This window comes from Neomonachus schauinslandi, chromosome 12 (genome assembly GCF_002201575.2).
Source record: "Neomonachus schauinslandi chromosome 12, ASM220157v2, whole genome shotgun sequence".
NCBI lineage: Eukaryota > Metazoa > Chordata > Mammalia > Carnivora > Phocidae > Neomonachus > Neomonachus schauinslandi.
In genome coordinates this window covers 33,991,156-34,016,192 of record NC_058414.1, presented here as the reverse complement: position 1 = coordinate 34,016,192, position 25,037 = coordinate 33,991,156, and the positions used below count along the sequence as shown (strand labels likewise).

The 25,037-nt window shown below is 42.4% G+C and overlaps 1 protein-coding gene across 2 annotated transcripts in view; it reads right to left on the bottom strand.

The window, feature by feature from the left end:
- CDK14 (cyclin dependent kinase 14) overlaps positions 1 to 25,037 on the bottom strand; it is a 546,170-nt gene that overhangs the window by 138,113 nt on the left and 383,020 nt on the right. For both annotated transcript variants that reach the window (XM_021689620.1, XM_021689621.1), the window contains one exon: positions 7,770 to 7,833. In XM_021689620.1, the coding sequence (XP_021545295.1) occupies positions 7,770 to 7,833 (64 nt within the window). The remainder of the gene's footprint in view (positions 1 to 7,769; positions 7,834 to 25,037) is intronic.

The window sequence follows — 25,037 nt, the reverse complement described above, 5'->3', positions numbered from 1 at the left end:
CACCATAGCATCCTATTTCTGAAATAATTTACACCTTCCTTCCGGAATTAAGTCTGGATCTAGGTTCTGGGCCTCAGGCAGACCTGTGGAATAGGCAGCACTTGAGGAGAAGTTCTTCACCTCATTACAAAACCTTAGTACAAGTAAGTCCATATTTATCTATCTATATTTTATTTTATATTTTTAAACTTAAATTTCTTTTTTATTATTCTGGTGTTCTGCACATACTCTTTTTTCCTTTCTTTAAAAAAATTATTAAAGTATAATTAGGGGTGCCTGGGTGGCTCAGTCATTAAGTGTCTGCCTTCGGCTCAGGTCATGATCCCAGGGTCCTGGGATCGAGCACCGACTCAGGCTCCCTGCTCAGCTGGGAGTCTGTTTCTCCCTCTCTCACTCCCCCTGCTTGTGTTCCCTCTCTTGGTGTGTCTCTCTCTGTCAAATAAATAAAATCTTTAAAAAAAACAAAACAAAACAAAATTATTTAAATATAGTTGATGCACAATGTTATCTTAGTTTCAGGTGGACAACAAAATTCAACATCTCTATACATTAATGGTATGCTCACCACAAGCGTGGCGACCATCTGTCCCCAAACAATTCTACTACAATACAATTGACTATAGTCCCTATTGTACCTTTGATCCCCCTGACTTACTCATTCCATAACTAGTAGCCTGTATCTCCCTCTCCCCTTCTCCCATTTTGCCCACCTCCCCGCACCATCCCTCTGGCAACCATCAGTCTGCTCTCTGTATTTATGGGTCTGCTTCTGCTTTTTATTTATTCATTTATTTTTTCAAGTGTTTACTTAAATTCCAGTTAGTTAACATACAGTGTAATATTAGTTTCGGGTGTAGAATTTAGTGATCTATCACTTCCATACAACACCCATCACCCATTTAACCCGTCCCCTGCCTACTGCCTGTCTGGTCAGGCTCCACATTTAGGTGAAATCATATGGTATTTGTCTTTCTCTGTTTGGAACTAAGTCCATATTTAAATGTTGTCTTCAAGGTCAATGTGTCTGTGGGCTTAGTTTTGGGCATAAAATGTTTAAAATACTACCATTCTACAATTTGCCTCCAATGGAAAACTTTTATTTCACTTCGTTCATTGAAAAACATTCTATTTTCATCAAATCTTCCTTAATCAAACAGCCTCTTGTATTAGATAACTTTCTCTTAGGAATACTATAATCACTTTAGAAATGCTCTGTTCTCTTGCTTGATTTGGGAACCCAGATTTATTTTAGTCTAAATTTTATTACTTTTAATTGCTTCTGGTCTAGCAACATTTTTTTCTTCCTGAAAGTGCCTTTCTTTTTTAAACTCCTGAATGATAATCTACCATTAAAGGAATGCTGTTGAATGCCCCCTTTTTGTTGGAAGTACTTAAGAGGTGAATAAAAGTATCATACATGGAGTCTACATGTTATCTTGAGGACAAACTACATTTATTTGTTTATTTATGAGAGGGAGAGAGTATAGAGTGGGGAGGGGCAGAGGCAGAGAGAGAATCTTAAGCAGGCTCCATACCCAGCATGAAGCCCGACGTGGGACATGATCTCACGACCCTAAGATCAAGACCCTGAGATCACCACCTGAGCGGAAATCAAGAGTCTGATGCTTAACCAACTGAGCCACCTAGGCACCCTGAGGCCAAACTACTTAATACAAAGTGATATTTGTGGTTCTATGCAGTTCACTAGATACAGAGATCAGATCCTCTCTAGTTTTCTGTTATTTTCTTTATAGACTAACAGTCAATAAAATGCTCACTGGAAAAAGGTCAGTGAGAAATCGCGATACAGTAATCATGCTCAGGTCCAACAGCATGATCTTTCATGATGTATGCTGGAAAAAAAGAGCACTGAATGGAAACCCACCTCTGACACTAACTTTGGAGAAACCCCTTAACATCTCTGCCCTCGGGTTCCTAACCTGACAAAGGAGAGAGCAGGACTGGGTACCCCCTGAAGCTTCTTCCTGCTTTAATGTTCAATTTGCTTAGTTACAGCACAACCAAAACAGTGTTTCCACTCCCAGCCCCAAGGGTTTTCCTCGACGGGAGGAAATTTCAGTCTTCTCGGCATCCTCAGTCACCTGCCCCGATTCTACCAGCCTGGAGAGCCTCCAATGTCTACCTATGTTCTATCCTGATTTGGGAATGACCACAATTCTGCAAAGCCCAAATAACATATCAAATGTGTATGCAAGATGTGTTTTTTAGAAAATATTAATGCTAAGTCTATCTTATATAACAAAGAATTTCAAGTATCACTTCACCGGGGACACAGAAGCCGTGTTGCCTCTGTCGATGTAAAGTAGCTGTGGGCGAAGCAGGCAGGAGAAAGTGATGCTGGGATTCACATGCAGAAGGCTCTTACTATCTCAGAGGGAAACTGAGGCACCGAGCATTACGCAGAAGTGTCCTGTTACTGAGTAACTATGAAACAAGTGAAAGGAAAATTGTCTTAATTTTACAGTGGACTTTTACTTTTTGTTAGGGAACAGGGCTTGTCCTGTGATGAATCTGATCAGAGGTGACAGAATTACTGAAGCGCTAAGAATAACCTCTCACCTCTGAGGCTGGCCCACAGCAAGCATCCTGAGCATGGTGATAAAAGGAGATGCTCTGATATAAGAGAGGGGTGGAGGGGAGAGGCAGGAGGAGGTGGAAGAAAGAGAAAGCGGGGTGGGGGGAGGCCATATACCACAAAACCCCAAGGGTGAAGGAAGAGAAACGGGAAAGCAATCAGGTTCAAAAAACCAGACCCACTTCCCATTACCTTAAAGAGAAATTCAAACAGAAGAAAATGATGCAAAAGCAGCACCTCCCACAGTTAGACTCCTTATTCTATGTAACACACACACATGTATGTGTATGTGTGTGTTACATATATTTATTTTACGCGGCGGCGGCCTGTCTCAGCTGCCTGGTTGTTATGGGAGTAAGCGAATTCCCACAGAAGGTTAAGGAATGAGGTTAAGAAATCTGGTGTCAGCATAAATGTAAGAGCAAAAGAGGATACAGGCTAAATAGTAAAGACTAAGACCCAGTTGTTATCTAGTTGTTCTTTTAATTTTTTGGCAATCGTTTTAAAAATGTTTCTCTAGTTTTGCTCTACTTTCCAAGGGAAAGCCAGGTTAAGTTCTCTGTTAAAACAGAGAAGTTGAGAAGGTAAAGTCATTTTATTCATGACTCATTTCATCATCTCTCTCCTGGACTCCTGTCCCAGTCTCTGAGCGGGTCTCCCTGCCTGGGCCTGGGCCCCCCATTCTCAGCACAAGAGACAGAGTAATCTTAGTAAAATGCAACCCAGATCATGTGCCACCTTGTTCAAAATCTTCCAGTACTTTCTGTCTGGTTCAGAGTAAAAGATGAAGGACTCCTGCTGGCACAGTGCCTGTCACCTCTGACCTGATTTTAAACCCTCCTCTTCCCACTGTAGGGCCTTTGTATTTGCGGTTCTCTCTGGAAATTCTGCAAATAACTTCACGGCTCACTCTCTCTCTCTCTCATGTCCTTGAATCAAATGTCATCTTTTCAGTGAGATCTTCCTTGATTACATTTACAATTTAAAACTGTGAAGTGCCCCCTTCCCTGGCATTTCCTGATCACATTTCTTGCTCTGTTTTCCTCCAGAGTACTCATCACCACCTAATATACTATATATTTTATGTATTATAGGTCTCTCCTACCTATCAGGGATCTTGTGTGTTTTGTTCACAGCAACATCCCCACTTCCTATCCACACAAATGGTGCTCAATAAATATTGCTGAATTAATAAATACACTGGACTTATTCTATAGAAATTAACTATAAGGATAAGTTAATTAAAAAAAACAACTAAAAAGACCTTGTAGGTAATTAGATTACAATATGTTAAAACCAAGAGACTTAGCTTTTTAGCTTTATTCATTACCTAGATCATAGCTATAAGATAATCCATTTGAAAACAGTTTTCCCTTCAAAGGTACATATATGTAGATTTATACATAGATCTCTAATAACAACTGATCTTTCAAAAAATATAAACTGTATTGTTCTCAAGCACCATAGCTTTTTTTTTCTTAGGGCAAAATTTATTCAGTTAAGCAACAAAAGTAAGATATGAGAGTGAGGATTATTTTCAAAATTGCTTTCTTCAATGTATAAAGAACTGTAGAAATTGATAAGAAAATGACACATAACTCAACTGTAAACTGGCAAAAGATATTAACTGTTCCCAGAAAAGGAAATGAAAGTGATCTTGAAACACAAAAAGATGCTCAACCTCATCATAAAAAGGAGCATGAAATTAAAAATTGTGTTGAGATTCCTTTTGTCACCTAACAGATTGGCAAAATCTGAAAGTTTGGCTGTAGCCTGTGGAGTGGAGAAGCAACATTCTCATGTGTTTGCTGGTAACACAGCCAATGGGCACCATCCCTTTGGACAATCTGACAGAGTGTTCAAAGTTATCATTGTATATATTTGTTGATTCTTTAATCCTACTTCTGGTAATTTATCCATCACATATACCTGCATACATGTGACATGTATATATGTGTACAGGGTTATGATATTTATAATAGCAAAAGTCTGGAAACAACCCAAACGCCCATAAGTAGGGAATAGCTTAAATCCATACAATGGAAAACAATGCAGCTATAAGCCCCACTGGCCTCCTCTAAAGAGTGATATGAGAAGACCCACAGGATGCATTAATGAGACAAGCAAGATCCAGAATTGTGTTTAATACTGGAAATATAAAGTATATATATTCATAATTTCCCACAATTACATAAAGGAAAGAAACATAAGAAACTAATAAAATGGGGGGTGGGGGGGCAATGGTTCTGAGGAAGTGGGAAGATGGCAGACAGGGTTGGGGAGGTTTTGCACCATGCTCCTTTTTCATATTGTTTGATATCTTGAATTGCTTAAATTTATTAGCTATTAAAAAATTAAGCAAAGTACGTATGATCTAGCAATCATACTCCTTGGTATTTGCCCAAAGGAGTTGGAAGCTGATGTCCACACAAAAACCTGCCCACAAGTGTTTATAGCAACTTTATTCATAGCTGCCAAAACTTAAAACAATCAAGATGTCCCTCAGGAGGTGAATGGATAAACTGTAATATACCGTAATAATGAAATATTGAAATATTTAGCATTAAGAAGAAAGCAGCTATCAAGCCATGAGGAAACATGAAGGCAACTAAAGTCCATATTACTAAGTGAAAGAAGTCAATCTGAAAAGGCAACACCCTGTAGGTTCCAACTTTATGACATTCTGGAAAAGGCAAAACCATGGAGACAAAAAAAAAAAAGTGGTTGCCAGGGGTTGGGTGGGGGAGAGAAGAATGACAGGCAGAGCACAGGAGATCTTTTAGGGCAGTGAAACTACTCTGTAGGACACTATAATGGTGCATACATGCCATCACACATTTGTCCAAACCCATAGAACATACAACACCAAGAGCGAACCCTAACGTATACTATGAACTATGGATGATAATGCTGCATCAATTTAGGTTCATGAAACTGTAACAGATGTATCACTGTAGCGGGAGATGTTGATAATGGGGAGGCTGTGCATGTGTTGGGGCAGGGGTATAGGAGAAATCTCTGTACCTTCTGCTCAATTTTGCTATGAGGCTAAAACTGCCCTAAAAAATGAACTCTTAAAACAAAGTACGTCCTTAAGGTTCAGATTCTCTTACTTTCCCTCAGACTTTCTAAGGCACCCTTTGGGGGTAGAATAAGGAGGCACAGAGTGGGAGTGGGACAGGCAGACCCTAGCACTGCTGTTTTTCTCATTTGGGAATGAGTATCTTCTCCCCCTGGAGGATGAGGCTCAGGAGGTCCGAGGTGAGGACTCCCCTGATGATCTGATTAAGTGCTGCATGAAAGGACTCAGATTTGCTTCCTTTGCCTCAGTCTATTACCTTGTCTCCCCTTGGCACCTCTCAAGCTAACTCAAAAAACATCTATCATGTCTACTCTTACCTACAAGCGCCAAGCTTCGCCTGGAATATCTTTCTTGTTTGTCAGCACCCACGCCGTTCACCATCTAAACACATCATTCTTCTGGTCCCCTGTTACCTTCTATGTATTAAGTGTCTGTAATGGTACTTATACATAATAGTAAATAACTTACACATATATAGCCTAATTTATATATGTCTATCCCGGAAAAGTCACATAAATAATATCTGTTTTAGTTCAGAGCAACAAATATTTATTGAACACCAAAATATGAACTATGCACAGTCCCTGATCTCATGAAGTTCCCCATCTATTAGCTTGACTTGCACTACATCAGAGGACTTTGCAGAACACATTTAATAAATGCTTTTGTATATTGTTGATGGAGATTAATTCTGTTCACACCAGAATAAACATATGACTCCATCTTTTCTGGTGCAGAACCTTGGGAGGCCAAACGACTGTCTTAATTACTCCTCTCTGCATCTAACTTTATTTATTCAAAATCTTTTCGTAGTCTCCTCTATTTTATTTTCCTAGGACTGAAGATTTTAGATACTAACATGGGGAAGCTAACCTTTCACAGCCCACATGTGGAACATCTACAAAGAGCTGTGTTCCCAGACTCCATTAGGAAAAGCTGGAGCAATTAGAGGGCGTTTCTTGCTTGGTTAAAAAAAGAAGAAAAAAAATCCATCTTAATTTGTTAAGTTTCTATAGTCTTTCAGAACATAGAAGTTACTTAAAAATTTCAGTAAAAGTACAAAGAGTCCTTGGGGCAAGCCAAGAGGACAGAAGAATTCTCACTCTCAGAAAAAAAATACTGAGAATAAAAATAGTTTCCCAACTCAGTCATTCTTTGGGATTGGTAATTTATTCCTGATGGTGCCCCAAAAGAGGGGAAGAGGAACAAGAGAATAAACTTGGCTCCCATAACAGAAATTATTCATAGCTCTTTTCCCTCATAAAATAATGGGCTATTAGATCTTCCATAAAATCCCTTTCAGTAATTTTATGGTGGGTCCACACTTTATAATCCATGTTTTGTAACAGAGTAAAAAAAAAAAACCACAGGAGATTTATTTTACAATAATTCATTCCATTGATTTTTATTAAATTTCCAATTCCAAACCTTTCATCTCTCCTATAAAAATTAAATTACATTTAAGATCCTTTTTCTAAGTGTAATTATTAAAACTGAAAGTTTCTTGATTGCCATCTACTGGCGAAGGAAAAAGTGACAACTTATTTTAAAAAGTCTGCATTTTCTCTCAGATTTCCCAGTTTAGAGGTTTAAATATTTTACATTAAAAAAGATGGCATGCTGTACGACAGACATGCAGGACATTTTATATGTTTAAACTCAAACTAATGGACTATATATATCACTAGTTTTAAAAAAAATCAAAATGTAAAGTTTTCATTTTTACAATGTAATACTTTTCCTAGTATTGTTTCAAAGAAGTCACACAGATAGACCATAGTATCCTAATTTAAATTTTGTTTTATAGACATGGATGCCAGTCTAACCGATGATGATACTAAGGTTACGTTATTAGCCAGTCAACTCAAATGAGATACATATGGTGAAAACCTCTCATAAGGAATGTCATTAATTCTATCTTTACAGACAAATACATTGTAAAAACAAAGGACAACTCCGCTAATAGGTATAATATACAAGAGCAAGTAACCAGAAATTTTCCAGGTATAATATAGAAGCCTGAGGGGGAAAATGTATATATTCACTCTGCATATAGGAAGCACTTAGTCATTTGTAATTAATGAAACATACCTGGCTTAAAATGTGGTAAAGAATGAACTCCAGGCCACGTGTCCTCATTTGGCGTTCCAAGAACCTAGTGGAGAGCAGGAAATTGTGGAAACAGACTTATTATTTCCAAAGCACTCAAAATTCTCCAGTGTAGAAAACAGTACACTGCATATGATGAAACTGGATTTTTTTTCCATGATCGTGTGCCAGGGATTTTATTTCAGCAAAAACAAACCCCAAACTAAAAGCTAAAGAGCCACCCAAGATGAATGTCTGAGTTTTAACACATGCAGCTGAATGCAGGCAGTGAAATCTGCTGCATTTTGTCAACTCCAAACTTAATAAGTAGGCTTAGGATGCCAGCGATAAGCTGTCATTTCCATGGAACTGAATCAAGCATGTGTGTGTCCCTCATGATTCTTGCATGAGCTTTTGTCCTTTACTCCAGCATCAGATGTCTCATCATTTAGCAGTTCTATGCATTCTGTCATTTCGTCCCCCGCATCCTCTGTCTGAGCATCACGATGTTTCAAAGAAGCAGGACAAGCAGCTTGGGATGCTCATTCTCGATGACCCACACCACTCATTTCAGATAACATCTTACGTGGCTTAGAATTTCCCCATCCCCCCCTTATTGTTCTCCCTCTACACTCTTTCCTTTCTTCATCCACATTTTCACCTTCTTTCCCCATTTCTTTTTTTACCACCATAATGTTTGATCTGGTTGAAGGAATTAATGGGCAATTGCAGCTCATATAGAACTGGGTTCGCCCCATGCGAACACCCAGGTCCACCACAGGTTGCTGTTACAGTCCGTGGTCATGGTAACTCACCAGTCGAGAACAGTGGAGCCGGAGGGTTAAGAGCCCAGACCCTGGAAACAGACTCCGTGGGTTCAAATCCTTGCTCCCCTACTTACTAGTCATGTGACCATGGGCAAGAAATAACCTCACTGAGGTTCCTCACTGAACTGAGCTTTCAATTCCCTCCTTTGTAAACTGGGGGTGATAACAGCATCCCCCTCTCCCTTGTGGTGAGAACACTACCTGGCAGGAGTAAGCACTATGTATTAGATATTATTCAAAGTGCCCCTAGAAAACAGGCTCAGGTCAGGGTGGCACTGGCCACATGGGAGAGTCTGGTGCCCCATGCCGTGCGTAACTCAAACTGTGATGGACCGACATGCACAGTGCAACAGGTGAGAAAGGGCAAGAGATAAAGCCAGAAGCTGGGAAAAGAGGAGGAATGGCAGATATCACGGGAGGGAATTAAGCAAATTCACTTTATCCGAGCATTAGCAGGCAATGCTGTCCAATAAGGAAATGCAGAGCTTTGATGATTTGTGCGTTTATTTACTAGGGGGACGGGGCCCTCATATCAGAGGGGCAAACACGCAGTGAGTGTCTCCCTCATGGCTTCCTACTCTGGTGAGTCGGGATTAACTACATGTATGAGGTTCCCCACTGGGTTCTGGGATGAGATAATACAATTCTTTTCAAGTGTCACCGATTAATTTTGCAAACACAATCAACAGTAACAGTAATAGGCACATCTACACAAGGAAGGCAACCCTATGGATGGGCTGGGTGGGAGGTGGGCAGACAGGGAGAGGGCTGGGGAAGGGGGTTGTAAGACAGGAAAGGAGACGGAGACACTGTCTGACACGAGTTACTGTGGTGTCTGCAAAAGGCATTTCCCCCTTCTTTTCACTAATTCCGATGATTATTTTAAGGCAGGGAGACAACCAGGCTCGTGAGCAGCGCACATAGCTCATTGGAGGAATGCTCCCCTTTGAGCTTCCACTAAAATCTGCATGAAGGATGGGAAGGACTTGAGCAACTAAAGGGAGAAACTTTCGGCTCAAAATCACGACTTGATCACAGTCAATCCATCACATATGACACAGACCCTCTGAAGGTTTTATAAACCACAGAAAGTCCAGCCGGAACTTGAACCTTGTTCTCTCACTCCTAGTAAAGGTATGGCTGTGACCCTGAGGGTACACGTCTCTACAATGTTTGTGTTAGCAAAATGCAAAGAAATGCGTAAGTAGAATGCATAGAAAATGCCTAAGTCCTGTTCTGAGTTATTGTAACGCCGACTGATGAGACTCCACACCTCAGATTGTCCTGCCTACAACTCCTGGGCCATTTGCACAAGAAATACAATGTGGGTAGAAAGTGGGCAAAGGAAAAGAAGTATTAAAAATCAGCCTTTCTTCCTGTGAAGGCCTTTTTGGGAAGGCAATCTGAGTTAAATGCATGGTTAGAGATGACAGGCTACGTGTGCCCAGCAGAAAGTTGGGTGTACGTTGTCTCTGACAGATTTTCATTTCTATTAATTGACTAAGACATTCCACAACCAGGACATGTTTAGGTTAGAAAAAGAGGTATTCCCTAAAAGTAAAAACTAATCTTTTGCAAATAAAACAGGGCAGAAGAAAACGGCACCACCGACCTTTCACCTTTCGAAGGTGGTCCCACGTCTGTAAATAGGCAGGTTGATAACATCTGAGGAGGCTTTCAGTCTTAAAGTGACAGACATGCTATGATACGTTAAAACGTCTTCTACAAGGTCACTCAAGAAGCTTCACCTGACACCTGTGCCCGTGGCTGGTACGTCTCTGTTCCTTTATTGGGCCATGTCTTCACTGGGCTAACATTTATTGTGTTCATCACAGAAGATGGAAGGATGAGATGCCTGGAGGTGCTCCCACTCTGAGGCAGATGGGGGGCAGCGATGGGCTGCCTTCAACACAAGTGCTGCCTCAGAAGTGTGGGGAGAAGGAGCTGAGAGCCCAAAGTGGGGGTGTGCCTGAGGTTCCCTGGGGCCGGGGAGAACAGCTGCATGGCAGAGGGAACACTGAGTAATAGCTGGCCAAGTACAGAAAAGGGGCATGGGGGTGGGGGTGGGTAGCGACAGCAGAGAACACTGGTTATAAGGAAGGGCTGTATCAAAATACTTTCAGTTCTCCAAATTCTCCTGCTGCTCATGCCCCCATACCTTCTCACAGTGGTTTCCTCTTCTGGAATGCCCTGCCCATGACTGGCCAGGTTAACTCCTACTTTTTTTCTAGCTTCAGCTCCTGAGCCACCCTTCCCCGAAAGACTTTCTGGTCCAAGTTACACGCTGTGATCCTCATAATCTCTGAGGGCTTTGTACAGGATTCCTACAGGACCGACGCATGGCCTTACAATTGTTAGATTACTGGTCTGTCTCTGCACTGCACCGTAGACCTCAGAGTGGAGACTGCGGTGTTCATATCTTTAGATCCCTAGTGCCTACACCAAATAAGCCTGACACCAAATATGCACTCAGTACATGTTGACTGAATGAGTGAATGCTGTGTCTGGGTTACAGCGTGAAGTTTAGTGTCACTGGATTGTTGGCTGGGTTATGGAAGGGGAGGCTAGGGCCAGGGAACGAATAAATGGGGACTGCACTTTATCTCTCTCAGGTTTTCTCAGATTACAGGTCACATGACCCCTGGGAGATTGTAAATTTCACATAGAGTGTTCATATCAGCATTTTTCTAAAGATGAGTAGAACAGGTAATATCTGAAGGTAATATACATGTTAAAGGTACATATTGTTTCATGAAACTTTTATTCACATTACATCTGTGTGAGTATATGTATATGAGTGCTTTATGAGTCATGATGTATTTCTTGGGGCGCCTGGGTGGCTCAGTCGTTAAGTGTCTGCCTTCGGCTCAGGTCATGATCTCAGGGTCCTGGGATGGAGTCTTGCATCAGGCTCCTTGCTCGGCAGGGAGTCTGCTTCTCCCTCTGCCCCTCCCCCTGCTTGTACTCTCTCTCTCAAATAAATAAAATCTTTAAAAAAACAAAATGTATTTCTTACCATTTAAGAGCCATTTTATAGGCAATAAGTTATTAGCTAAAAATCACGAATGTAGGTGATAAAGCAAATTTGGGGGCTGAGGGCAATGAGTTTAATCCTAGATCTACTGAACGGGAGAAAAGCCTGCAGATCAAGATGGGGGGGGTGGGGTGTAAAGAGCAGCTGGAAATACAGATACAGATCTCAGGAGAGGGATTAAAGTCCAGAAAAACATCTGGAACTCTTTAGCATATTTATGGTAATAGAAAGCAAATGCCAAGACACAAGCTACAAAATGGTCTCACTTCCCTATACTGATGCATACACAGTTCCCAGAAGGGTGTCTGTGACTTCCTGGACTTTTAGCATCTGTTAAGAAAAACAAGGGATGATCTCACCTTCTCAGTAGAGGTTTACACTGCCTGACCCTGATGAACTAGGATTTAAGGACCCCAGACTTACTCTTCTGGGCTTACCTCCGCACTGACGGGTAATGATCCCACCCACCGTGTCAGCCTCTGATGAGCAGAGGACGACACTCAGAAAAAGAGGGTCTCTCTGCTGAAACATCTACTTTACCACAGACAGACGAAGAGCAGATTCTAAACTTCTAAAGCTCAGAGCTCAAGAACTAGTGCTTGTCAGAAATATTTACTTACCTTTTCAAATTACTAACAGTTGCACGAATTCTCACATTTCCCCGTCAGGTCCCAGGGCTGCTAAAAATGAGTCCGTAGGCTTTTCCTGAAGAATGCCCACAGTTTAAACAGAACAAGGGCTGCTAATAGTTTTCCTGGGTCAAAGGGTCAGAGGAGTCTCTCACAGAGACTCTGGCGCAGAGAAACTCGGGCCTATCAAATGCAGATAAAACTGGCTCACATGGGTATGTACTAAAGCAGTGATGTGCAACGTGCTGGGTTCCCACTTTAGGTTTTTCGGTTTTATGAGGTGGGCATTTTGGGGCAGTGCTGGCTGATTTCAAACTGACTTAGCAACGAATGCAAGGAAATGGAGAACAACCAGATAACTGATGATTTTTACACCAAAACTCTGAAAGTCCACACATACAACATACATCTTTAAAATTCTAATTGCTTCACCACTGTACTACTTTGGGTTCTGGAGGATTCTTCATGATTCCTCAGGGAGAAGTCCTAAATGCAGCCTGTGAAGAAGCTCGGCAGAACTGGGCTTGGCTGTCACACACTGCACTCTGGAACAGGTGCTATAGAGTTAAAAGATGAGCCACAGAAAAGCAGGACTTCCTAACTCTTCTCCTGCCTGTGTGCGCTCTATCTAGAAAAACAGTTCTCAAGTGGGTGGTGCTGGAATTCAAAACCAGCTTGGTTTGACTAGAAAGACTGTGCTCTTAAGAGCGGCACGATCTTGCTCCCAGGAGGATCAGAAAGGGCTGCCGTGGGGCTCAGATGCTGTTAAATGATTCACAGCCAACTGACCAGACTCCAGAAGAAGTTTTGGGTATGAGGAGCAAGGATTTTTTCATTCTCCTCTCCCTTCCAGACACACACACACACACACACACACACACACCACGCACTAGTTACTAGGTACCAACTTCTTCACCATTTTCATCAGTGACTTAAAGAACATCATAGAAAAATGTCTTACATTCTCAGATGACACAATAGAAAAGATGTGTAATATTCTGATGGCCCAACCAGACTTAAAGAATATTTAATCGGGTAGGAACAACTCACTGACGCTAACACAGAAAAACCTAATAGCAATAAACATGAAGCCTAGGACTTGGGTTCTACTGATTGTTTGAGATGGAAAGACCTGGCAGGCAACAATCTGTGGAGCCAAGGACTCGTGGTTTTCAGCTGAGTACAAATTCTAGGAGACCACCCAGTGGAAATGAAAGGGGACTGGGGTCGGCTGACTTCAAGATAGCCCCCATAATCCCTGCCTGCTGGTGTTTACCCTCCTCCCCTTGACTGTGCATGGAACCAGTGACTTGCTTTTAACCAACAGAATATGGCAAAAGTGACAAGATGTCACTTCTGTGATTATATTGTAGAGAATGCCAACTCTCACCTTGCTGGGAGACTCTTTCCCTTGCTGGCTTTGAGGAAGCAAGGAGTCATACTGGGAAGGCCAGAGACAAGAAACTGGAGGTGGCTTCAGCCAACAGCCAGCAAAACTCAAGGCCCTCAGTCTAATGGCTTGCAAGAAGCTGAATGTTGTCCACAACTGCATGATTTGGAAGCAGATCCTTCCCTAGCCCAACCTCATAAAAGACTGAAGGCCAGCTGAACACCTTGATTGCAGCCCTGGGAGAACCTGAAGCAGAGCACCAGCTAAGCCATGCCTGGATACCTGACCCACAGGCACTGTGAGATGATAAATGTATGCTAAGTTGCTAAGTCTGTGGGACGCGTGGGTGGCTCAGTCGGTTAAGCATCTGCTTTGGGCTCAAGTCATGATGCCAGGGTCCTGGGATCGAGTCCCGCATCCGGCTCCCTGCTCAGCGGGAAGCCTGCTTCTCCCTCTGCCACTCCCCCTACTCGTGCTCGCTCTCTCAAATAAACGGATAAAATCTTTAAAAAATAAGTGGCTAGGTCTGTGGTAATACTGTCACACAGCAATAAACAACTAATGGAGATTACATCACTGAATCATACTAGTCAGAGCACATCTGGGTTGCTGTGCCAGTACCAGGGGCTGCCTGTGGAGAAGGACGAAAATAGTCTTCTACAGGATGTACCCAGAAAGGGGGTGGTGGGCCCATGTCCCAGGAGGTGGTCTACCCTCTGAAAAGAAATGGTGTGGGCCATCACCTCGAACAGATGAAGTACAGCAATGTCACAGGGGGACTGACTTACGCTGTGTGGAGTCGGATGGAAAACAAGGGCCAATGGGTTAAGATATTAATGTACAACAGAGAAGGGCATTCTAAGTACAAGAGCTGTATAAACTGGAATGGCAACCCTATGAGGTTTAATCGCAGCTAAGGGTTGGACTGTACCATATTTTGCAATCAGATAGTATAAAGATCAAATTCTGCCTCCAGTGACGTAAGGGTCATCTTTGGTAAAATTCTGACATAATACTACAAGTTTGCATGATAGGATGAGGTCCTGCATTTGCATCTACCTTTGTTTATATTTGGCCATCATTATAATTTACTGGATAGATAAGGAGACGTGAGTTGATAAGGAAAAGGGTATGATTAGATGAAGGAGGGCAGAGAAGATATGGATGAAAGCTTTCTTTCCCCATTTTCTATCAAAAGTATGTCTCAATATTAATTATTTTGCAGACAACCAGCACAATCAATGGCTGACATCAGAATCTTTTCTGGTAGCATGATAAGCAAATATATACATGTATGTGGTGTATATATATACACACACATGTATATTATATGCGTGTGTATGCATATACACCACACACATATATAGTTCCTCTCTTCCACCATTCACTAGGCTTTACCTACAATGCCACTAGATAAGGGTTAGAGTGTCTGCACTATTCATTTTTGGCAATGGCCAATGGCATACAGGTTGCATATGGGATCAGAAAAGCAGCTCCAAGATGCTGTGATTCCAGGTTGGTTGCGTTCCAGAGCCCAGAATAAGCAGTGAGATTCTGCAGAGCAGCAACCGTTACTGAGAATGGCCAGCAGGGGGAGCTACCACACTGAGAAAATGAAAAGCTGCCTGGGACTTCAGAAGCTGCTTCAGTATTTAATCAGTGGCTCAACTGCTGGATTAAAAGAGATGGTGTTTCCAAATATTGTGCAGAGTTTTCAACAGGGCAAGGGTTCAGATGGGAAGCAACTGAAATTAAAGGACAGTTCTTTGAGTTCTACTTAAAGTGAATTCAATTCACCCGCTAGAAGGTAAAGGTCTAGTTCAGTGGCATTTGGCTGCACATGGGAATCATCTGGGAGGCATTAAAAAAAAAAAAAACACAGGTTAAAAAACACACTAAGGACTGGGACCCACCCCAGTGATTCTGATTTAACTGGTCCGAGCTGCAGCCTAGGTATGTGGGATTTTCTAAAGCTCTCCAGTGATTCTAACGTCACCAAAGGCTGGGACTGACTGGCCCAATCTAAGCAGGCGGTCTCTTAGAGGCCCTCAGTTTAGTTAGATGGTTTATAGATTTTTTTTTTTAAGTCTCTGGCCTGGATCCAAAGGGCCACAAACAGCAGGTAAGTGAACAAATCAAGCAGTTGGCTGTTAGAGAATTTAGGGTAACTAAAGAATAAATCTGAAACTACTCCAGAAAATGCTCTTCACTGGCAAATTCTGCACCAAGAGCAGCTCATTTAAAATATGTTTTCCTCCAATAAAATATTCATTCTTTCCCCTCCCCCGTCTCTCCTACTGTTTCATCTCCCGTCTCCCTAAACCCTGAGTCCCTCATCGATTACACTCTCATCTCAACGGCTTTTCTCTTCTTTTCGCTGGGCCATGTTGCTGGGGCTCAGCCTCAGCCAGTCAGTCCCCGCCGCGCGCTGCGGGGCGCGAACGTGCGCTGGTCAGGAGCCCGAGGGTGGGGGCTGCGGAGGCCGGAGGGAGGCGATGTTGCCAAGCAGATGCCACACAGCGAGGCTGACTGAAGCAGGGGCACGAAATGCGGAAAAATGAACCTATGGGGCGGGACCTGGAGGCAGGGGCACCAGATGCTGGAGCCCTGCTTCTCAAAACGTGGTCCATGAACTCGCAGCATCAGCATCACCTGCAGAAGGCAGCGCGCGCTCCACTCCCCAGCTGATGCGTCAGAATCTATAATTCAACAGGAACCCCAGGTGATCCATGTCAACACCGAAGAGTGAGAAACGCTGCTTGAAAGAACACATTCTAACTGGATTTTTCAACCTAAAAAGCACAGGCAGTAGAGAGGAAATTCTGGTCACAGTTACCTTCATCCAGAGCACCTGGGTATATTTGTTCAAGTAGCATTTGGAAGGGGCAGAGGGTTGTGGGCAATTTCCAGTTCAGTGGTGCGGGCACCTCGTATCAGGACCCACTGCAGATGACCATGATTGCATGAGTCTGGCTCGGTGTTCTATGCCTCCGAGCTCATCCCCCACACGGCTCTCCTGTCCTCACTTGAACAGTCTCAAAGCCTAGGTGTTTCTTATGGCAAGAGGCTTCGAATCATTTCTGGAAACAGGCAGAACACAATAATCCACTGATGCTCTTAACTTCAGCTGCAAACTTGAGGCCAATGAAAATTCTAGGACAGACACATACACATGTCTGTGTCACATATGACACCACAGGCCCAAACTGATCACTGTTTTCTTCTCGAATGAAAGTGGTGTTCCTATCTACTGAGCATCACCTGTGTGCAAAGCAATGTGCTAATTACCGGGAGACACAAAGATGCAAAACTATAACTTCTGCCTTCAAAAATGTAGCATTTTAAATATTCATTTTTATATTAAAATTAAAAATGACAAAGCTACGGAACTGGCTTGCAACACTATGAAACTTTGCATCCTTGAGCATGTTTTAGAAAATTACATTTCCTTCAAGAACATGTGAAAGCGAATGTATTCGTTTCCTGTCAGTGCTGTAACAAATAATCACAACCTTGCTGACTTAAAACATCAGAACTTTAATTCTCTTTAAGTTCTGGAGTCAGCAATTGGAAATCATTTTCACTGGGCTGAAATCAAGGCATCTACGGGGTTACCCTCCCTTCCAGGTTTTAGGGTAGAGTCCATTTCTTGCTTCTCCCAGCTTCTGGGGGCTAAGGGGGTTCCCTTGGTTTGTGGCTGAATCACTCCAATTTCTGCCTCCGCCCCTACACTGACTTCTCTTCTGTATCAAACCTCCTCTCTTACAAAGACGCTGATGACTGCATTTAGGGTCCATCTGGATAATCCAGGATAATCTCCCTATTTCAAGATCCTTAACTTAATCCCATCCGTAAAAACATATTTTGCAAATAAGGTAAAATTACAGGTCCAGAGATTTAGGGTCTAATATTTTTAGGTGTTCCTTATTCAGCCTACTACAGAGTAAAATTACCATTTACAAAATACTATTTATACATGATACTCAAAATGGATATTTTATGCATCCAAAACATGAAGTAAACAGAAATACCACTTGCAGCAATAATAACCTCACTGAAGCTGCTTTACTGTTTGCAATTTCACACCTATTATTTCATGAGTTGCGATCAGCCCAATAAAATAGGACAATATTAGCGACTTCACAGCTGAGAAAACTGTAACTGCAAAGAAGGGCAACCTGGTCAGGTGCCCTAGGAGAGAAAAACAGAACCAGGACACAACCTGGATTTACGTCTGGTGCCCTTCCCACCTCAACATTCAGATGCCAGCACTTTATTAACAGGACTGTAAATTCATCTCAGTTGACTTCCAAAGCAGTTTACGGCTGCAAGACCAGCAAAGACCGACAGACTGAAGCTGAGCGGTCCGCAGAGCAACCTCACCAGCTAAGGCCTGCCGTGCCTCTGCTGACCTCCTGCGCACACTCAGATTGGTCTCAGAGTCAAAGATACTCCCATTATAGCTATTTACTAAGAAAGCTGATTTTGTCATTCATTCTTTTTTTTTTTTTTAAAGATTTTATTCATTTCTTTGACAGAGAGATATAGCGAGAGAGGGAACACAAGCAGGGGGAGTGGGAGAGGGAGAAGCAGGCTTCCTCCTGAGCAGGGAGCCTGATGCGGGGCTCGATCCCAGGACCCTGAGATCATGACCCGAGCCGAAGGCAGACGCTCAACGACTGAGCCACTCAGGCGCCCCTTGTCATTCATTCTTATTCCAACCTGACAAATGTAACAGAAAAGAGGATGTATCTAATATATATTTTTTCTTTTTCTTAAACCTAGTACACAGAATTTTGTTTCCATTAACAGAATAAGCACCTATGAGCTCACCACCCCGGACAAGAACTGGGTTATTTAACAACAGCCACATCTAATCCTAGCTCAGGCCCCATGCAATCACCCAGCCATGCCCACCTGAAGCAATCTCCATCCTGATTCATGTTCATTATTCTCTATCTTTTGTTTGTATATCATTTTATTGTCCTTATAAAGATTATAAAGTATTTTTAATTATTTAATACTTTATATTCAGGATGCAAGGCTGTAGCTAATCTTTTGGAATTTTTTTTTCACTTAACATTATATTGCTGAGATTCATCCAAACTCTCGTGTGACTGTAATGTTAATGGGATGGTATTCATCCACTTTCTCACTGATGAGCATTTGTGTTGTTTACCAGTTTCTGCCCAAGAGTCAGAAAACCCCATTATGTAAAAATGGCAAGTGAAAGCTTAGCAGGGATCCTATTTTCCCTTTATGACTATAAAATTCCATAAAGCAAAAATTAAATATCAGCACCTAAAATGGAGTTGTGTTCTAATAGTTTGAGAGCTGCTTGGGACAAAGTATTTTCCCAAAGAAATGATTCTCTACATGGTGGTTGATGCATGAAAGGCTATTATATCTGTAACAAACCAAAAAACACTACAGAGCTAAACCAGCCTGGACAACAGCCTTTCTGATCCAAATGCAGCCAGTGTGGAAGTCACACCTCTCTTCCAGAGAGCAGGACAGGGAACCAGTCCCCAAGACTTGTCAAACTCTAGGCTGAGGCAGCAGTACCAGTCCAGAGAGGAAGAACGAGCCCAGGCAGATGCTGGGATGGAGATCGAGGCCAAGCACGAGAACGGGAGCTGTGTGACTTGGGAGCAGTGACAGACACTCCAGTGGACCGGGGAAGGGGTGGTCAGAAAGTGAATCATTTCCCCTGCGTTTTTAGTGCTGGTTAATGGGGAACCACAGTCAGGTGGGCTCTGAGGCTTGCCCGCAGGGTGTCTCTGCCAGGTGACCGGCTTGGATGTTCTTTCTCCCCTTTACTACGTGTTTACTTCTTTCATGGAGACACCTACTTGCACTTAGAGTGGGGCAGTGGAGAGAGCCCCTGGAAATGGTGGAGGGCTTCGAAAGGAGGCAGCCCCTCTCCTGTGTTGTGTCTGCGGGGCCGGGGAGGAGGAGGGAGAGCAGGACAAAGCCTCACCCACCGCGCGGCGAGTAAGGGCTGTGCCTGTATTCGAAGTATGTAGGTCAGAGCCTGCCTACCAAAGGCAATCTAGACATTTACCTGTTCCAAAAAGAGATGCTGTTATTTTTAGAGCTTTGAATGGGGTATGCAGGAAGGTGTGAGTTACAACGAAACCTCTGCTAAGTTTACTGGCAGGAAGGCTGTTAAAAAATTTAGGTCAAGGTATTTCTATAGAGCGTGCTACAGCTGCAGTATTTTATTATAGTTTTTGCAACTGTATATGTACTAGTTAGCTATAATGAACTGGGGTTTAACTAACTATACAATTTAACTATTTAAACTATAATTTAGCCATAATTTCAACATGTGTCTATTACTACATATTGATCCGTAGAAAGTTATTGGGAACTTATTGTTGCCAATGATTGTGCCAGAAGCTAGGACAGCTATGGAAAAGTTGGTCCCTGATAAAGGGTGATGTTCACGATAACAAGCTCTAGGTCCACCGGGCCCCTCCCGCTCCCACTCTCTTGGCGACTGACATGCAATTATCATAGATTTCCACCTACAGCTGGGCTACTTATTCCTGACAGAGTCAGTGTGGGTCAAGAACTGGTATTTAGAATACCAATGCCAAAATTTGGTATCTATAATCTAAAATTAGTAAATTACTTAGAGTTGAAAATGAGGTATCATCTCAGGAATTTTGGCTGCCACTCAAGTTCTGACAGCGTTGGATCTTCCTGACAACCACTGGTAAACCAAGACAGCTGGAGTTCTGCAATTCTCTGGACAACACTGAGCTACGGGTTCATCTCCCATGTTATAACCGCATGGTTGTAAATTTCAATTGCTGTTATTCTTAAGTTTAAATTGTAAACTGGTGTTAATTTAGCCTCATCAGCACCACCTTAGATTATCGTGGGTTATCTGGTTAAGTTCACATTACATTTCGGTGCACTTATGCATCAATGCTATATTGGGCCCATCAGTTTCCAGTAACTAGAAATAATGCAAGTTATGCACACTGGGTTACATATGAATCAGCTAAGAGATTAATGCTAAAGCAGAGAGATACTTGAATTCCTCCTCACCCCTTAATCAGTTTTTTCAAACACTTAGTGCTCTAAGTGCCAACCCCCCCCCACTTATTCATTGAAATCCTAACCCCAATGTGATGGTATTTAGAAGAGGGGTCTTTGGGAGGTAAGTGGGATTAAATTAGGTCAGGAGGATGAGGCCCTGATGATGAGAATTTAGGTCCCATATAAAAAGAGGAAGAGACACAGGATCTCTTTTTGTGCACATTCTGACAAAAGCCATGTAAAGGCATAATCAGGAAAAGGGCCCTCACCAAGAATCTAACCATGCCGGCACCCTGATCTTGAACTTCCAGCTTCCAGAACTGTGAGAAATAAATGTTCACTGTTCCAGCCACCCAGCCTACCGCATTCTGTTACGGTAGCCAGCACTGGCTGAGACACTGATACTTAGTGCTAACTCCACAATTAAATAGCAAAGGGTGGCAATGGTAGGCCAAGAGCTCTTAGGCCCGTCTAAGTGTCCCAAGGAAAAGAAAGGCTGAACCTGTCCTACAGGTATTCCAAGTGAGAAACACACAGACTCTAATGTATCCTGCATCACAGTTTGGACAGAGAGTTTATAATGCCCAGAGGGGTTGGGGGGAGGAAGCTTCAGCATATGGAAATATGAAATGTGATCTAATAAATAATAAACCCTAAATGGGGATCCCTGATTTATACAGAGATACACAAATGGTGTTTGGAACAGGCTGAGCGACTTCCAAGGGTCACACAGCAAATGGTGACTGGTGGGGGGAGGGGAGAAGGGACGGTCTCTGGACTCTAGAGATCTAATGGACTCCCGTTAGATTATACCATGAAAGTAATTTAAACACATATGATGACCTTGACCATGAATTTTATCCCCGTGTGAAAGACAAAATGGAGATTAAAAACCTTAGACAAATCAGGGGTTGGACCAGCAATGGGTATTTCTTCCTATCTTCCATCAAACTTCTGTAAGACCATCCTGTCTTGTTTCTTAAGAAGTTGTTTTCACCTGGATTACCAACACGTCAAAAAACATTGCCAGGATAGTTTATTATTTTCAGTAAAGGACAGAGTCTCCCAAAAGTTGGGGGTCTGGATGTCGACATGGTGTGACCTCCTACACAGCTGAAGCTGTCAGCTCTTCTGATCTCTCAGGAAGGCAACATCTCATCCATCATTCCCTCTCCGCCATGCCCCCATCCTCCCGCTAACAGGCTGCGGGGGACAAAGGACAGTCTTACAAGCCTGCCTGTCAACAAATGGGAGCAAAAGGCCAGTCCAACCAAGGCGCAGAGTCTTCTAACGACCACGGTCACTAAAAAGGCAGGTAACAGTCCTTTCAAAGAGCTCACCTAGATGGTTTAAGATTCATCCATGTCTGCCTTACTGTTCCTTATCATTAAAATAGGCTTACAGTGCAACAAGTTGAAGAACAGAGATGGAGGGTGGTGGGCATTTTTGAAAGATAAAAAAAATTAGGAATTTTGGCCCATGGCACTGCTGCCTAGAGTCCTAAGGGACTCATTCTTTTAAGTATACATACAACTCAAAAAGGAAGAAAATACTCCCGGCCGCTCTTCTTTTCCAGCATTGCTTTAAAGACAGTGTACTGGCAGTTCACTCAGAGTCTTAATCGCACAAGGTTGTCCTTGGTAGATGCATTTTCAGACTACACTGCAATTTACAAACAGAGCCATTAGGTCTTTCTTTTGCCCACTAGCCTTGTCAGAAGGAGGCAGCGGCCGTATGATCAAGGTCATCCACAGTCCCTTAAAGTACGAGACCTGAGTCCAAAAACCGGAACCATCATCTTCAGCACTTTCTCATCCCATGTACCACACTTGCATAAGTACAATTTAAGAGACCGAAGTCATAAAACTCACTGTCTTCTACTAAGTTATTCACTGTGTAAGCTTTAAACCACCTCCTACTTGAACTGATGAGCTGGGTTTCCCCCAAGATGTCATTGAAAATGACTTTTCTATCTTTGGACAATCCCTTGGTAGAAACCCATCTCCTTAATTTATGGGCTGTTCTGTCGCTGACTTCAGAATTAAGAGATCTGAACAAAGTGACAGGTACAGCTGTAGTAAAGTGTAAGGCAATCCAGTTTTGTCTGATTCTCTTATTAACACGTACTGTGAAAAGTCCCGTTACTAGATTAGACACAAACATTTTGAAAGCACACAGACCCTCCCATTCCTGGCCAAGAAGACCTCACTTTTTAAAGATGATGCCAGTGGTGATATAACTGAGCAAACAAAACACCTCAAGACATACATCCACAATTCTTAAATCACTTTAAAGTTATTCAACACTATTTGCATTTGAGGCCAGGCTGGACTGTGCCTGGAGTGAGGGGAGGGCAGAAAACTCTTAGCTGGTTGGGTAGAAAGAATGTTCATGGGTGCAGACTCAGCGGCACACATATGGAAGATGAGAACATTAAGTACTCAGGTTGCTAAGAAACTAGGAAGAGGTGTTCAGAGAGTCCCAGAAACTGGGAGTGTAATTCTAATATGATGAGTGAACTCATTTCTTCCTATCCTTGATAACCTCTGTGTGTTATATTTTTTACCCCCATTTACCTCTGAAGACAGTAGATAATCACATCACATACAAGACAATCCATCATATGGAATTAGCTTCACTAATTAGCTGTGCTTCTCAGTGACTAAGAGACTGTCCACGAGATCTGAGTTTGGGTTTTGGTCTGCCATTCACATACCAACCACATGATCTTGGTAGGCACAATGATAAGAGTGTGGCCTCTAGGGGCACCTGGGACGCTCAGATGGTTAAGCGGCTGCCTTCAGCTCAGGTCATAATCCCAGGGTCCTGGGATCGAGTCCCGCATCGGGCTCCTGGCTCAGCGGGGAGCCTGCTTCTCCCTCTCCCTCTGCCTCTCCCCCTGCTCATGCTCTCTCTCCCTCTCTCTATCTCTGTGTCTCAAATGAATAAATAAAATCTTAAAAAAAAAAAAAAGAGTGTGGCCTCTGAAATCAATCTATCTGCACTCAAATCCAACTGAAATATTCTCAATGCTGTAATTTAACCTCTTTTATTCTAGTTAACTTCCCCGTGCTTCAGTTTCTTCTTTGGTAAAATGGGTATAACAGAGAATACCTACCTCTTTGTGCTCTTGGTCATGCAAAGTACTTAGCATACCACGTGCCATAGTGACAGTGAATGTCGGCTGCCATGACTATCATCATCATCATCATCATAATCATTACCCTTCTGATGTGTGGCTTAGTTTCTTTTAGACACACTTTTCTGCTATGGTTAGAAATAACAATAACACCTATTTCACAACATGGTGAGAGTTAAATGAGGTAATGCATAAAAAATAATTACCATGGTGCTTTGTTAGTTAATAGTAATAGTAGTGGTAGTAATAATAACAATTTATGTATTTCCCTATTGTTGGACTTTTCTATTCAGAAATCTTTGTGTCCTTGTGACTATTTAGCAACTTTGAGAAACCTGGTTTCTAAGCCAAATGATATGACTATTTTAAATTTTTTTCTAATGTATTCTGTAGAATCATCACATCAGTTTATAATGTCATCAGGATTGTGAGAGCACTTATTTAGTTTTGCCAGGAGGAGGAATGATCCTTTTCAAAAATCTTCCCTGAATGATGATCAGTGTTGGTGAGGCTGTAGAAGTCAGCTGGGTGGGAAGATCACCACCACCACCACCACGAAGACCAACAAAAATCACACTTCCATTTTATGATACTACAATACAGGAAGCGGATTCATGGGGTAAATGCATTTGTTATGAAAACGGTGAATCATGCATGCTGATAAATGAATGAGCCTCGATAAGGACATCGTATTCCACTGGGTGAGAAGATGGTGCCATGATGTGAAAAATACAACCTCATGAAGTACGCCGTATCCTCAATAGGACAAGGGGATCAGTAAAAACCACAGTTCACATACTCCCAGCAAAAAAACCAGGTGTTAGCACTTCTGAAGGATTCAGTGGTTTCATCTGATGAAAAATGTCTACTTCGAGGGCTTAAAATATTGATGCCCCAAAGAGTTCTTCCTTACTGCCACACAGCATCAGCCTTAAAACAGATCATGGGGAGAGACTCCAGAGGCCAAGGGAATAAGTTAAGGGGATACTGCTTCACACTGTGCAGGAAATAATTCTTCGTAAGAGGCCATATTATCAGTCCAGAAAACCTGACAAGCTTTTTAAAAAATACAACGGAAACAAACTAGAAGAGACTCATTCCAGTCATTTTCGTTTCATCTTGAACACAGATTTTTAAAAAAAGTTGCTAATAAAAATATAATACATAAATCCGTGTGTCTTATAGTAACTAGATGCCCATAT